Here is a 14,571-nt window from a genome sequence, read left to right as displayed (position 1 = left end):
GATGGGATACAAAAAGAACTAATGAAGACGAAGGAAGGTGGAAAAAAAGATAAAAGGAAAGGGATTTGGGAAACTATAGATAAATATTCATGAAAGGGAGGAATAAAAGAGTAAAAAGGCAGACAAAACATGGTAAAACAACAGTTGAAAAAATGTCAAAGGAGCAGAGAAGATCCAAAAATTCAATTGGAATAGAAGTTCAATGATTATGTTGATCGATATGTTAGTAATTCATGTGTGAAATTGCAGCAACCATATTTGGAGTATAAATAATTTATAACTTACAACTATAAAAAAAACGTTTTCCATCAAACAAAGATAATGAAAAACGTATTATCTAAAATTTGTTTATAAACCAAACAGCTTGTAATGGAAACAAACACTTCCCATTTAAAATGCATTCGACAGTGCAAAAGATATTGTGCGAAAGCTACCGATCTTCTTTGCTTTCCAGGGCGCCGAAACCCAAAATTTTCTCCACAAACACATCGGAAGAGATTTGCTCCGGTAAGTAAGTTTTCATTGAAACGAGTGACATTTCCTTGCAAGATTCACTTAGCTCGGAGCTGTCATCCATGTCATGCATTTCTACGAGCGTGGTCATTAATTGCGACAGTTCACCTTCGGTCAAATGTTCTCCTGTAAATAAGAATAGTTAGAAGAAATTATTAAAATCGATGATAATTAAACAACAATTAGAAACTTGTCCAAGGGTTGTAATTGCAAGATGTTCGAGGGAAGAATGAGCGTATTTTGTTTTCCAAGACTTGCAAGACCAAGTTTTTGCGATTTAATCAAGTGAAAACAAACCTTTATTTTGCAAAATGGACAGAAGCCTGTCTCTATTCATCACAACGCTTCCGTCTTTAGTTTTCTGTCCCAGTGTTTGCAAAGCATCTTTTAGTTCTAGCGATGATAATCCAAACACGGGACGATGATTCACGTACACTGAAACACAACACGAGAAACGTTACTTGAACGACAACGAATTTTCGCGTTCAACACGGACGTCATCAAATTTAAAAATCGTGGCTTACGTTTGATAAAACCGCCAAGGTCGATGTCTTCAACATACTTTCCAGTGTCAACGTATTCACTAAATTTTACTTCGTTTATGATGTCCTCGATTTCCTGTTCGGTTGGATAGTATCCAAGTGCGCGCATCAGGAAAGGAACCTGGGACAAAGGTACGCGCGTGGACGTTTTGCGTGTGTCCATCGTGTCCACGTCCTGACTTCGCAGCAGTGCAAAATAGAAGAAGTCCTCGAGTTCTGAGAACAACAGACCGTCATGACCACCATCCAATAATTCGTAGAAAGGTTCAAGATCCGTGCCCCCAAGTTGTGAGGAAGCCTCTAGACCGCTGAAATAAATGATATGGACGAATTAGAAAGGCTAAAAGTGAAATTAGTAGAGATAGAGACAGGAAACACCGCAGCAAAGGTAAGAGCGGGATTATTTTGAAAGAAAGAAAAATTTACGATGCAGCGAAAGTATTTTGTATTTTTGCTATGTGGTAGTCCGTGTGATTAAAAAACAACTTTGTTTACAATCATAACGGCTTGTCGAAAAACATTAAATTGCCAACGAAACAACACATTCAGATTTTGCAAAAAAGAAAGAGAAAGAATTGAATCATACTCGGCATTCACTTTCCACATGTTGACTGACGCATCAGTTCCACCAGCAGTGAAAAGGTATTGACCGTCAAATGACGAAACCACGTTGGAAACCTAAAACAAAACAGACGCCTTGCATCAATTTCGAAACAAAACAAGACTTCAATAAATACAAAAGGCAAAAACAAGATCTGCAGAAGACATTGATTATCAGATGAAAGATGATTCCATTTCTCCATCACTCCGTATTTAGGCAGTTGACACATTACCTGACTTGGATGGGCTATCAGAGCCATTGCCCTGTGTGGATTACCATCCAGAGGAAGAATTTGCAAACCAACCTATGAGTAAAAACACGCAAAGTCTGACCAATTGAATTCTTCGACGATGATGTTAGTGTTCAACACTTCTCAATCTTGATAAAATTTGTCGAAAAGTTCAAAACAGAACGTATTCTTAAAGAGAAATGTGTTTTAAAGACAGTACCTTGTTTTCGGTAATATATCCCATGTAATGTCGATCATTTATTCCACTATTTGGTAGCATCACCACTCTATTAATGTAATACAGACAAAAAAACCTCAAAAACTGCAAGCAAAAGTAGAAAAAATCTATAAGCTACGCGCAACACAGTAAAACCCCAACTCTAAAATTCACAAAAAACGACATAATAGACAACATGTTAAGGACATCAATAAATGGTTTCTGCAGACGGCAACGTACTTTCTTATAGGCGAGCCATATGTTGGACCCAGTAATGTTTTTCGACACATCTTTGTCGTGGAGTTGTAGAGTTTTAACTTGAACTAGAATGCGATAAAGACAACATATTCAGTTGAATGATCACGATATGAACTCATTGTATAATTGTGCTCTTAAGAAGGAAACCAAACTTGAAAACTTAAAGACACAACATGGCTTGTGTGAAGACTGTATGACTGTAAGAAGACGCTGCACTGTAGCAAATGAGGAGTCGAGTTCAAGTCACCTGATCATTTCCAACAAGTAAGAATGACTCTTTCACAACGGGCGGATACCACGCAAGGCAAGTCGGGACAGCACTTTGTTCAATTCGATCTGAACTGATTAATCTGACGTCATCGATGGCACTGTCGATGACATCATATTCAACCTAACGGAAATGATGTGATTGAACCATTTAAACGTCACGTGAATCTAACTTAGAATTTTCAACTGTTTAAAAAGCTTGTTTACGTTATTGTTCATTCTATAATGGCACTTTTTAAAAATGTTTCAATCCCTGAAGAAATAATTTATAGCGCTTATTTTCCACATTGACGAGCAACTTTTGCCACGAACAATTTTTGGGAAAAACTGTTAAGTTTTAAAAATACTTTCTCTTCAGGCTACAATTGTCATTCACTATGGAAAACAAGCTTTTCAAAGGCAATATTCTATTTGTCACCACGTCAAAGTTTCTGTTCTGAAATAATAATGAAAAAAAACGCTATCAAAACTTAATCCTACATTACCTACCATCAAACGATCCTCTCCGAGTGACAAAAGTCGTGGAACATCGGAATCAAGTGCAACACCAAATACTATATCGGTGATTCGCTTATAGTGAGCGCGCTGTTTTCCGAGATACAACCACGGTTCTTTGAAGTTTCCAGTCGTGGCTTTGAATAGAGTAACGCATTTATCGAGATCCTATGTTATCAACGACAGAGAGTTACAATTACATCGCGGTAAACATAAATTATTACATGTTATTTTTAGTGCGCACATTTACAAAGTACTTGTTTTATTAATCATTCAAATCATCGAAGAAAGTCTCGAAGTGCAAACGTTCTTAACTTCTAAAATGCACAATAATGATGTGTTTCCACAAAAGGAAGTAGCTTCGAATCGTGTGAGAACAAAGAACTATAAATGTGAGTGATGGAAAGAACAACAACATAAGTCTACAGCTGAAGCGAGGTACTAGGAATCGTGTGAGAACTATAAATGTGAGTGATGGAAAGAAGAACAACATAAGCCTACAGCTGAAGCGAGGTTAGGAGGAATCGTGTGGAGAACTCTAAAGAAGGAGGAAAAACAATAGATAAAAAAGCAACAACAAAGTCTACAGGAAGCGAGGTACTGAATCGAAGAATGGAGTGATGGAAAGAACAACATAATGAAGTGGAAGAAGAAGGAGAAGGAATGGAATGAGAACATAAATGGAAGGAAGGAAGAGGAATGGAGAACAGCAATGGAACTAGGAAATGAGAACTATAAATGGATGGAAAGAACAACAACACAGCTGAAGAACTGAATCGTGTAAATAAAGTGATGGAAAGAACAACAACATAAGCCTACAGCTGAAGCGAGGTACTAAGAATGTGGAGAACAGTAAATGGAAGAGGAACAAATAAATATAAAGAAGGAAGTGAGAAGGAAGAATGGAGGAAGAAGGAAGGAATGGAAAGAATAAAACTATAAAGAATGGAAAGAATCCAAGCTAAATGGAGGGAGTGAGAAGAATGGAAAGAAGAACAAAGAAGGAAGCGAGGTATTTGGAGTTGTGTGAAACTATAAATGAGTGATGGAAAGAACAGTGAAGCGAGGTACTAGGAATCGTGTGAGAACTATAAATGTGAGTGATGGAAAGAAGAACAACATAAGCCTACAGCTGAAGCGAGGTACTTGGAGTCGTGTGAGAACTATAAATGTGAGTGATGGAAAGAAGAACAACATAAGTCTACAGCTGAAGCGAGGTACTAGGAATCGTGTGAGAACTATAAATGTGAGAGATGGAAGGAACAATAACATAAGCCTACCGCTGAAGCGAGGTACTTGGAGTCGTGTGAGAACTCTAAATGAGTGATGGAATCATGGCAATGTTCAAAAAAGGCAACACCATCTTCTTCTCCCTCTTCAAGCAACGTGGAAGAATCGAGAATAAGTAAACTACCATCTTGGCATCCCAAAGCTGAAATAAATAAAAAATCGCTTGCATCTTATGTTATGAGACAGCTGTTTTCATTCTACATATATTCCTTATTTATCATCACCTAAACAGACACAGGTTATGTATTTTGTTTAACATCGTTGGTAATGCAAAGACCTTTCCCGTTCTTTATTTTTCATATGTCACAAACTTGCATAAGCACATCGTCACGTTACGAACTTTAATGCCTAAGTCCTTTTTGGGAGTTTTGAGACAAAGAGAAAAGAATCAATAAAATTTTATAAACAGTCAAAAATTTTTATTGAACATCATATATTGAGCATTCACGTATAGAATCATTTTGATGAGTCAATTGACTTCTGCAATAAAAACAGAACACACCAGTGGGCAATACAGTAGATTTAGGCTGCTAAAATCCCACAATTGAAAATATATATGAATAAGGGAAAAATGTAAGTAACATGACGACACATTCACAAGAGGTATAGTATGTTCTAGGCTCTACCTTCCTTCATTACTATATAGAACCAAGACTTTGCCTATACCTTAGTGTATTTAACAGCTAATTACCCAATTTATAGTACGTGGTAAGTCTAAAACATAGAAATTCTCACCGAGTAGATTTCCTTGAGGATTGAATTTAAGACATTGGATAACAACTTTTGATTCAAACGATCGAGAAGCAACAAGTTCTCTGAAAAATATCATTTTTATTATTGTAATATAAATATACAACCTACAAGTCGAGTCCTCCTTTTATTAATTAATCTAATGAAAGGGTTATTTTTTTCAAAACAGACAAAAGCCATTATCTTTCGATAAAAAAAACATTGTCTTGCATACATAAAAACCACATTAATTTGAAATCTTTATATAACTTTTACTTAAGTGCATCATATTTTTGGTCGCTCACGAAATTTCTCAACAGGGAACAAATTTAGAAATACTTCATTTAACATCGTTTGATGTTCGAAACATTTTCAGCAATAAATTTGCTGGAAATATAGCTACTAGTTTCTCTTACGACCACAAAAACAACAAAAACGTCTTACAAAAAAGCGAAATGGTGAAAAGAAATAGGATTAACACATTCAACCAACTTACTTTTTACTATAATCCCAAACTTGAAGTAGTCCAGAATAGCCTCCAATGGAAATCTTTGATCTGTACAGAAGTAAGGAACTCGTTAAGTTAGCAACATACACGTCTCGACATGAATACACAAGAAACAATGGCCTTTCATCATTTCAAACAAATAATGACAAAATTCGATAATAAGCAAAATACAATGGCACCAAAGAAAAAAATTAATCATTTCGTTGAACCAAATCTATGTTAAATTATTTTACCTTTTTACTATGATATGGGAGATTTTAGGAAGTTCGTATTACAAACTAATCGCAATTGCTTTGGTTTGGTGTATTAGTATTTCGTGGGTAAATTTGCACCTTCCTATACCTTCTGTGACTGAGACTAGTAGGGGTGCGCACCTCTCCGTACCCCTTCCCTGAATCACTCATTGCTAAATATATCATAGTTCCAATAGTACATACTCTTTTGGATGTGTTGCAACAGCATGGATTGGTGCATCGTGTTCATTCAATATAAACTATAAAACAAAAAGAAAAACTCTGGTGATTCATGCACTACGAAGGCAGAAGTCTTGATTCGCGTAAATGAACGTAAAATGAAAAGATGCAATCTTTGCGTATTTTCATTCAAGGCCGTCTTTTCTCGATCAGGTACAATTATAGAATACCCTGCCCACAAAGTCTGCAAAGTACAATAAGACTAGGGTGAGATAAGGGTTGGGGGTCAGGCTTGCTGGTAGTACACGTATGGGACAGGGTATTCCATAATTGCTTTCTCGATCATGAGAAGGGCTCACGAAAAACTTTACAAGTTCTCCCTGCACCAGTTCCTGGCAAAAGTACGTCAAATCTTAGGATCCATCTTCAATGTATACAACACAACTACTGTCTGCATGGACAATGTAACTATATTTCATCATTCAAAATTTCATTACCGTGTTTGTGTTTTTCCGTGTATCGTAAAACCCGACGTTTGCAGTCTCGGTAGAGAAAACAAAATCGTTGACGACAAATGGGCTGCCATCGAGTGTCGCTGAACGTGGATGCTTTGGAATGATCGATCTAAATGTTAACGAATATTGGTTAATATTTACATTTGGTTTTCATTTGGCCGTTGGTTTTCGGTGGTAACATATAGTTTTAGTTCAACCATTTAAGTTTCTGCCGTTGATTGTCAAACATAACGTGTTTTCATAAAATTCCATTGCTTGTAATGAAGCGTGTCTAAGAGCAATTTAGGAAAGTGATAAGCTTACATTTACACGTTATCCTCTAACACTGACGCTAAAAGATTATCTCATTATTCATATGAAGGGTGTACGAAATGATGAAGACCTTCAGAAATCGATAATTTCAATGATAATATTGTAATAATTTCAATGCGTACCACACTGCTAATTCCACGGGTGCATAAAGTATATTGTCAGCTATATGCGTAGCTATGTATTACACATCTTTGTTACTACTCGCGAGCACAAAAGCTTTTCTGCATATGGGAATTTTTGTCAGCTATATGCGTAGCTATGTATTACACATCTTTGTTACTACTCACGAGCACAAAAGCTTTTTGCATATGGGAATTTTTGTCAGCTATATGCGTAGCTATGTATTACACATCTTTGTTACTACTCACGAGCACAAAAGCTTTTTTGCATATGGGAATTTTTGTCAGCTATATGCGTAGCTATGTATTACACATCTTTGTTACTACTCGCGAGCACAAAAGCTTTTCTGCATATGGGAATTTTGTCCGCTATATGCGTAGCTATATTACACATCTTTGTTACTACTCACGAGCACAAAAGCTTTTTTGCATATGGGAATTTTTGTCAGCTATATGCGTAGCTATGTATTACACATCTTTGTTACTACTCGCGAGCACAAAAGCTTTTTTGCATATGGGAATTTTTGTCAGCTATATGCGTAGCTATGTATTACACATCTTTGTTACTACTGGGACGGGGCGGGTGGCTGAATGGTTAATTGCGTGAGTTGCAAGCCAGACGGCGTGGGTTCAATCCCGGCTCGTGGCACATCTGGCAATGTGTCTGTAAACCTAGCCCGGGTTGACCAAAGCCATGTGAGGGAAATTTGGTAGAGGAAACTATGTCCTCGGATGGACTGTATCTGCATCTGCAATGTTGCAGCCTTGTCACAAATGTGTCACGCTGATATCAGCGTTGTAGTTGCGTGAAAGGTACGAGTGATTGTAGTCGGGTCAACTGCCTTCACTATAATTTAAGTAACCAGGATGTTCCACTTCGTGGAACCACTTCGTGGAACCCTCATATGTCGAAATCGACGGAGTCCATTATACTACTCGCGAGCACAAAAGCTTTTTTGCATATGGGAATTTTTGTCAGCTATATGCGTAGCTATGTATTACACATCTTTGTTACTACTCGCGAGCACAAAAGCTTTTCTGCATATAGGAATTTAAAAGAATATCTAACATGAAAACATACACAGTAACGCACTAGTAGGATTAGCATAGTGATAAGGCATTGAAATCTCACTATACGTCTTCTTTTTTTTATACATGCTGTACAGCTGTCAACGTGTGTGATTACACAATGCTTTATACAAATGGAACTCCCTTGTATTCAATCACACGCTTTAACAACTTTTAAATAATTTCTATGTTTCTTCTTTGAGGAACACTCATTGGTACATACTTCGATGGGTATCCGCTAAAATGTAATCTGTTCAAAAATATGACATTACAACTCTTACAGATCTTTTTCCATCGGTTGATAAGAGAAGGAAAGAGATGCAATGGGACCTCCACCAAGTTTGTTGCACCTAAAACGAATATCGTTGCACTTATAACCGTGAAGAAAAAATCTATAGAAAATTCATGCTTTTAATAGGCGAAAAGCACAAAACGATGATCTTACCAGTGCACTAAACGAAGCTTAGAATCCAAGAATTTTACATGGCCAACAACATCCCCGGTTACAATGAAACTAAACAGAAAAAATAAAATCAATACAACACACTCAAACATCAAAATCGCGCTTATAAATGTCCACAGTTGCACGCATTGCTAAATTACCTGTCTACCGTATTCAGAACGCTGATTCCTTTTTCCTGAAGGCGGACTATTTTTAATGCCTTCTTGTCACAAGGGAAATCTGTTCCGGGCACTACATCCCAAACTACGATGTTACCCACAGTCGTCGCAGTGAGAACAATCGTGGATTTCGTTTGAAATACGGACTGACTAAACATGCCAACGACTTTGTTGAAATCCTAAGACAACAGATGAAGAATTTCGTATTTTCTCGCAACAACATATACTTCTAACCAATCGTTTCAATTATTAATTTCGGCCGTTTCAAACGTTGCAAGTTATTCGAGAAACGCACGAGTTCAAACCTCGAAATTTATACGAATCAAACGCATTTAACACAAAACACGAAGAGGAATTTTACGTAGCAATTCCCAGGCTCCGTGCTTTACTCAGTAAACTATACAAAGATCAGTGGCCACACTCACATCATCTGTCAAATATGGAGCGCTATGATGAATACCCTTTTCATCCTAGGAAAATAAACAATCAATAGCACTAGAAGACTGGCAACTAGCAATTGGGTTCACTTATGGTCAAACAGAAACACAATGTCGAGAATTCGTTTAAACCATGTATAATGCACATAATCAAAAAAAAATAAATTAAGAATTTGTTTGTTAAGCTTACCCAGAAATAAAAAATAGTTCTTTCTTGGTTGTTGCTCACAAGTTGGTGATTGTCCTCGGAACTGAAATCCAAATAATTCTAGAAAACGTTTTAAATCATTTTACAGACGACTTTCTATTATCCTTTTCCTCTTTCATTTACCAACACCTACACTGGCACAAGTTAACATTATTTATGTTTCAGATAGTGTAAAAGTTGTTGCGGTTCTCTTTTGTCTTCTCTGTTGTTCATTTTAGATAATGTAAGGACTGTTCTCGTTCATTGTTGTTCATTCATCACTACCTACACTTACACAAGTTATCTAAGTTTATAGTTTAGGTAGTATAGGGACTGTTCTCGTTTTCTGTTATTCATCCATCACCACCCACACTTACACACGTTATCTTAGTTTATATTTTAGGTAGTGTAAAGACTGTTCTTGTTCTCTGTTGTTCATTCATCACTACACACACTGACACACGTTATCTTAGTTTATATTTTAGGTAGTTTAAGGACTGTTCTCGTTCTCTGTTGTTCATTCATCACTACACACACTAACATACGTTATCTTATCTAACATTTTATACAGTCAATGGACTTTTCACCGTTCTCGTTTTTCTTTTTAATGTATTTATCCTCCTTCCTTGTCATGTCTGTCCAATACATTTATCTATTACACAAGTTTTCTTTTCAACGAGACAGCTCCAATCATCACCTGCATTTCATATTCCTCGCTGAGTGTCAAAGAACAAACTGGAGTTTGACATTCATTAGTCCAATCCCAAATTGAAATAACCTTAGACGAAATAAAAAATATCGAATTTAATTTTCCAACTTTCATAACTGATTGCAAACATAAAAAAACATTGATGTTAGAAAACAATACAAGTTCATTTTTTTTAAGTTGGTCTGTTGAAAAGTTCAATCCGCATTTTCCGAGCGGATTTTCAACCCGCCTCAAAGTTAGAAACAATCCAAAAAAGAGTATGTAAGAGTAAGGAAGTTTCGCCCTACCTCCCCTCCTCTGTGGCAAAGAACCCATAGCATTGCCGACAAAACAAATACATAGTACCTGTGGAACTGAGTTGCTCAACGAAGCTAGATACTTTGCGTCAGGGGTCATGCATATAGCTACACAGCCATGAGGATGAGGATCAAATATGGTTTGTACGGGAATGCTGAAAGAAATCGGCAATACTTAAGAATCATAGTGCCAATTGAACAACAGCTTTGTTGACAAATTCGAATGAGTCATAAAAATGTTTGAAAATAGTTTTAAAGCCGCATGTTCACTAAGTTTTTGAGAAACTTAACAACAAAGATGCCATTCAAAGGCTCGTAAAATCATCACTCACGATAAGACATCTTATAAACGATGTCTGGCAGCAAGAAGCTAGGTGTCACATATTTTCTTAACTGGGTGAGTATTATCAATTTTCTAACGAACAAATACACGAACAACAAGCAAGCAAGCATTAATTGAAAAAATCACATTAATTTCCGACGTTGAGTAGTTTTTATCCTTACGAGACCATTGTTTATCAAAAAAACAGTAGCTTTCGTACACTGTTCATAGGAATAAATACGTTTGTAGATGTAGATTGCACTTGTTAGTGCAGTCCTAAAACGACATTTGCCTAGCGCCTGAACCTGACGCTTACTCCTCACTTGACTCTGAAGATGACCACAGCTAAGGATGTCGAAACGTCATTTAACACTAACACCAACAGTCCTTCTCAGGGACCGGTTGTACGGAGCCTGGATAGCGTTAGCCATGGGATAGCAATTTTATTTAGATCTTATAAAACCTTTAGAACGCAAAAAACATAAGACTCTAAATGAGCAATTACTGAATTAAAATATTGTTTCGAAGATTACGAAACTTCTTTGTCGTGAGAAAAATATGAACACTCTTTTTTAAATTTGAATATTTTTGCCATCCAATGGATAACGCTATCCAGGCTTCGTGCAACCGACCCCAGGATTGCACTATCCTAGACATGCAACGATACTCCAGGGTTCATTACTTTGGAAAAAATGTTTACAAAAGCAAACACTAGCTTATAAGTGTACTACCATATCGAGTGCATGAATCACCACATACGAAACATAAAACATTTAAACCAGCTGGATTTATTTAATCCTCTATCAACAATACCTTGAATAAGAGTCCCAAACGATAATCATTGAATTATCTCCCATATCGGCCGTCGTCAACCATCTCTTGTTCATACTGATGCAAGTACAGGATATATCATTACACTGTCAAAATCAAGAAGTGATAGATAGATGGATATTAGCTATAAGATAAAACATACTCGAAAAAAGATCATCTTGTAAACTCAAGATTCGAGTTTTATTGACGATGGCTTGATGATCGCTTGGAAATGAAGTCGAAATGTTGCTTTTAAATCTTGCCTCTCACACACAGTGAAAACAATGGAAAAATGAGGGATAAAGAAGGGATAAAGAAGAGATAAAGAAGGGATAAAGGAGGGATAAAGGAGGGTTAAAGGAGGAATGAAGGACAAACACACTATTGAATCCAATTGAAGGTCTTAGCAACTTGTAAAATGTGAATACGATAAAATATAAAATACGACAAGATGCAAAAACCAACTTTCAATTTGTGATCACATTCAGAACCGAGAAAAATAAATCCAAAATGCTGGATGACTTAAACAGACCATTTCAAAGGCTCGTTTGTAAGACGTAAAGTTAAAATGAATTGTGATTCTTACATGTCCTTGAAGTAATTTCTGTCTATTTGTGACGCAGTCATACAACACACCGGTGTGAGCGGTCACGTAGAAAATCGCCTGAAATGATATAAACTTCATATGAATAAGGAATTTATCGTAAACAAGGTTATTGCTGCTGTTGCAGAAGTACATGAAAGAACAACGTTGTCAACATCACAATTTCATCTACTGTTCATTTAAATCTGCCATTGAATCTGTTTCATAATTTTCTGTCAAATCTCTCTGTACTAATATTTACTTTCCAATGTCTCTCAAACAGTCCGCACTACAGTCTGCTTTAGTCAGGTCGACGGTTTGTACTGATGTGTGATGTACAGTCTGCTTTAGTCAGGTCAACAGTTTGCACTAATGTCTGATGTATAGTCTGCCTTTGTTTGGTCAACAGTTTGTACTGATGTCTGATGAGCAGTCTGCTTTAGTGAGGTCAACAGTTTGTACTGATGTCCGATGTACAGTCTGCTTTAGTGAGGTCAACAGTTTGTACTGATGTCTGATGTACAGTCTGCTTTAGTCAGGTCAACAGTTTGTACTGATGTCCGATGTACAGTCTGCTTTAGTGAGGTCAACAGTTTGTACTGATGTCTGATGTACAGTCTGCTTTAGTCAGGTGATGTACAGTCTGCTTTAGTCAGGTCAACAGTTTGTACTGATGTCTGATGTACAGTCTGTTTTAGTCAGGTCAACAGTTTGTACTGACGTCTGATGTACAGTCTGTTTTAGTCAGGTCAACAGTTTGTACTGATGTCTGATGTACAGTCTGCTTTAGTCAGGTCAACAGTTTGTAGTTTCCTCTAGAGTATGCTTAAAAGTTCGCTTTCTTGATAGTCACCTTTGCAGACTTCAGCAAATTCTGCTCAGTGATATTGTCCAAAGATGGTTCTATATTCTCTTCTCCAGCCTATGAACTCCTTCTACCCTATAAGCTCATGTACAGTCTTTCCTGCTAACTCCTCTACAGTGCACCATACAATCACTTCTAAAGTCCATCCTACAGTCTCCTCCACAGTCTCCCATAAAATCACTCTGTTCAAGCCACATTCTCCTTCACGGTTTTTCAATGCTTAGTAATGGAATTAAGTAAAATGAGAGTTGTATTCTGACTTCTGATTACTTACTTGTCTTGTTACATCTGAAATATTGTGAACAGGCATGTTCCTGTTGATACCAAATGACCAGACAAGATTCTAGAAAATCGGGAAAATCAACTCATGATAACACAATTTTTTCAACGGAGAAAATCTCGCACACAAGACATGAAGTGAAACAAATTAAGGTTTTTGATTTCACAATTATTGCAGTATTATCACGCGACTGAAGTTCGGTACAAAATATAAACTATACTTAAGACGAGAATTTGATAATGTTCATAATTTGTATCGTTTTATAACAATGAAAATAATAATTGAAAATATTTGACAAAAACAACAGCGAATTTGAGTCTTTCAACACGAATATTCTGGTGTTAAAAGTAAGATAACTGGGTAGCATAGGCGCATATATAACTGAATCAACACAGCGTTTATACGGTTCATTTTATCCACTTTAAAATTTATTGATGCAATTCTTTTGTGGAAATGAACACGCATCAAAACAAAAAGAAAGATCTGATACTTTTCATTTAAATAATTTAGACTTTCCTGGCTTTTTTCGTATCTTCTAAATATTAAACTCACAAGAGCAGTGTTTCCTTTGTATGATTCGGAATCGTAAAAATCCTCAGTGTTTTCAGGTTCATCGTTGGATACGTCACGGTCAAAACTTTTGCTTGTAATGGAGAATGGATTTATCGATTCCAAATCTTCTTTTTCACCAACTTCAGCCACGTTTTCCGTTGACATTTCAGCACTTTGTCGACTGTCGTTGTCGTTGCACTGTAAAATGTTTCAATAAACCGCCATATTGAAAAGCGTTGTTGTTATGGGAACAGTTGGGTTGTCGTCATAACTGTAATACAATGTTCTTATTACGGTCTTCATTGGATTTACCATTACAGCTAATTGGTTATTGCCTTATTGCAACACATTTTTTGCAGTTTATCGTAACTGACATTCAATAATAAATCGGTAACAGCTACATAAGTAATGAGCAAGAATAAGTAACATATGGTAGGCAAGAAAATGTTTTAGGTGGGAAGTCTTTTTCTAGGTATAACTAGGAAAGAAAACGTCATAATGCGTCATATGGATTACTCTTTTGGGAGACATTCCGAAAGAATAATGTACAATTTAAGAAAGAAAAGTGTACCACAATGAAAATTCTATTTCAAACAACTAACGACAGTTTATATAAGCGGCATGAATGTTAAATTTATGTATCTAACGTGTGACATAGTTCTATTTCAAACAAATAACGACACTTTCAATAGGACTAATAATGCTATAAATCATTGAATGTACGTGTTTACTGGGCATCTAAAGATCACCGCCGTAACTACAATACTTTATGAGATAGGATCTGCGCATGCGCAAAGCAATTACTGCGCGTGGAACCAAATAAATGAAAAATC

General features: G+C 36.5%; 1 protein-coding gene across 1 annotated transcript; it reads right to left on the bottom strand.

Moving 5' to 3' along the window:
• Window positions 1–181: 181 nt before the first annotated feature.
• Window positions 182–14,001, bottom strand: LOC124435719 (cilia- and flagella-associated protein 251-like). The gene is made up of 25 exons (XM_046985691.1): window positions 13,739–14,001; window positions 13,181–13,249; window positions 12,045–12,122; window positions 11,462–11,565; window positions 10,376–10,481; window positions 10,019–10,099; window positions 9,325–9,402; window positions 9,123–9,167; window positions 8,680–8,876; window positions 8,522–8,590; window positions 8,358–8,426; window positions 6,560–6,686; window positions 6,087–6,142; window positions 5,638–5,697; window positions 5,148–5,227; window positions 4,403–4,554; window positions 3,117–3,290; window positions 2,608–2,751; window positions 2,343–2,425; window positions 2,106–2,172; window positions 1,889–1,960; window positions 1,642–1,733; window positions 1,038–1,363; window positions 811–948; window positions 182–639 (listed from the first exon to the last, which is right to left on the bottom strand). Exons 1-25 carry the CDS (start codon window positions 13,901–13,903, stop codon window positions 431–433), a joined length of 2,841 nt encoding a protein of 946 aa, XP_046841647.1. The 5' UTR covers window positions 13,904–14,001; the 3' UTR covers window positions 182–430.
• Between the last annotated feature and the right edge of the window lie 570 nt (window positions 14,002–14,571).

This window comes from Xenia sp. Carnegie-2017, unplaced genomic scaffold (genome assembly GCF_021976095.1).
Source record: "Xenia sp. Carnegie-2017 unplaced genomic scaffold, XeniaSp_v1 HiC_scaffold_14, whole genome shotgun sequence".
Classification (NCBI taxonomy): Eukaryota; Metazoa; Cnidaria; class Anthozoa; order Malacalcyonacea; family Xeniidae; genus Xenia; species Xenia sp. Carnegie-2017.
The sequence above is the reverse complement of the archived record's forward strand: the minus strand, read 5'-3'. Positions and strand labels throughout refer to the sequence as shown.

Coding starts and splice junctions, on each gene's coding strand:
- LOC124435719 (XM_046985691.1), bottom strand. CDS start 13,903: ATGTCAACGGAAAACGTGGCTGAAGTTGGTGAAAAAGAAGATTTGGAA. Junction 1,961..2,105: donor GATATATTACCGAAAACAAG/GTACTGTCTTTA, acceptor TTTTACTCATAG/GTTGGTTTGCAAATTCTTCC. Junction 1,734..1,888: donor TGATAGCCCATCCAAGTCAG/GTAATGTGTCAA, acceptor GTTTTGTTTTAG/GTTTCCAACGTGGTTTCGTC.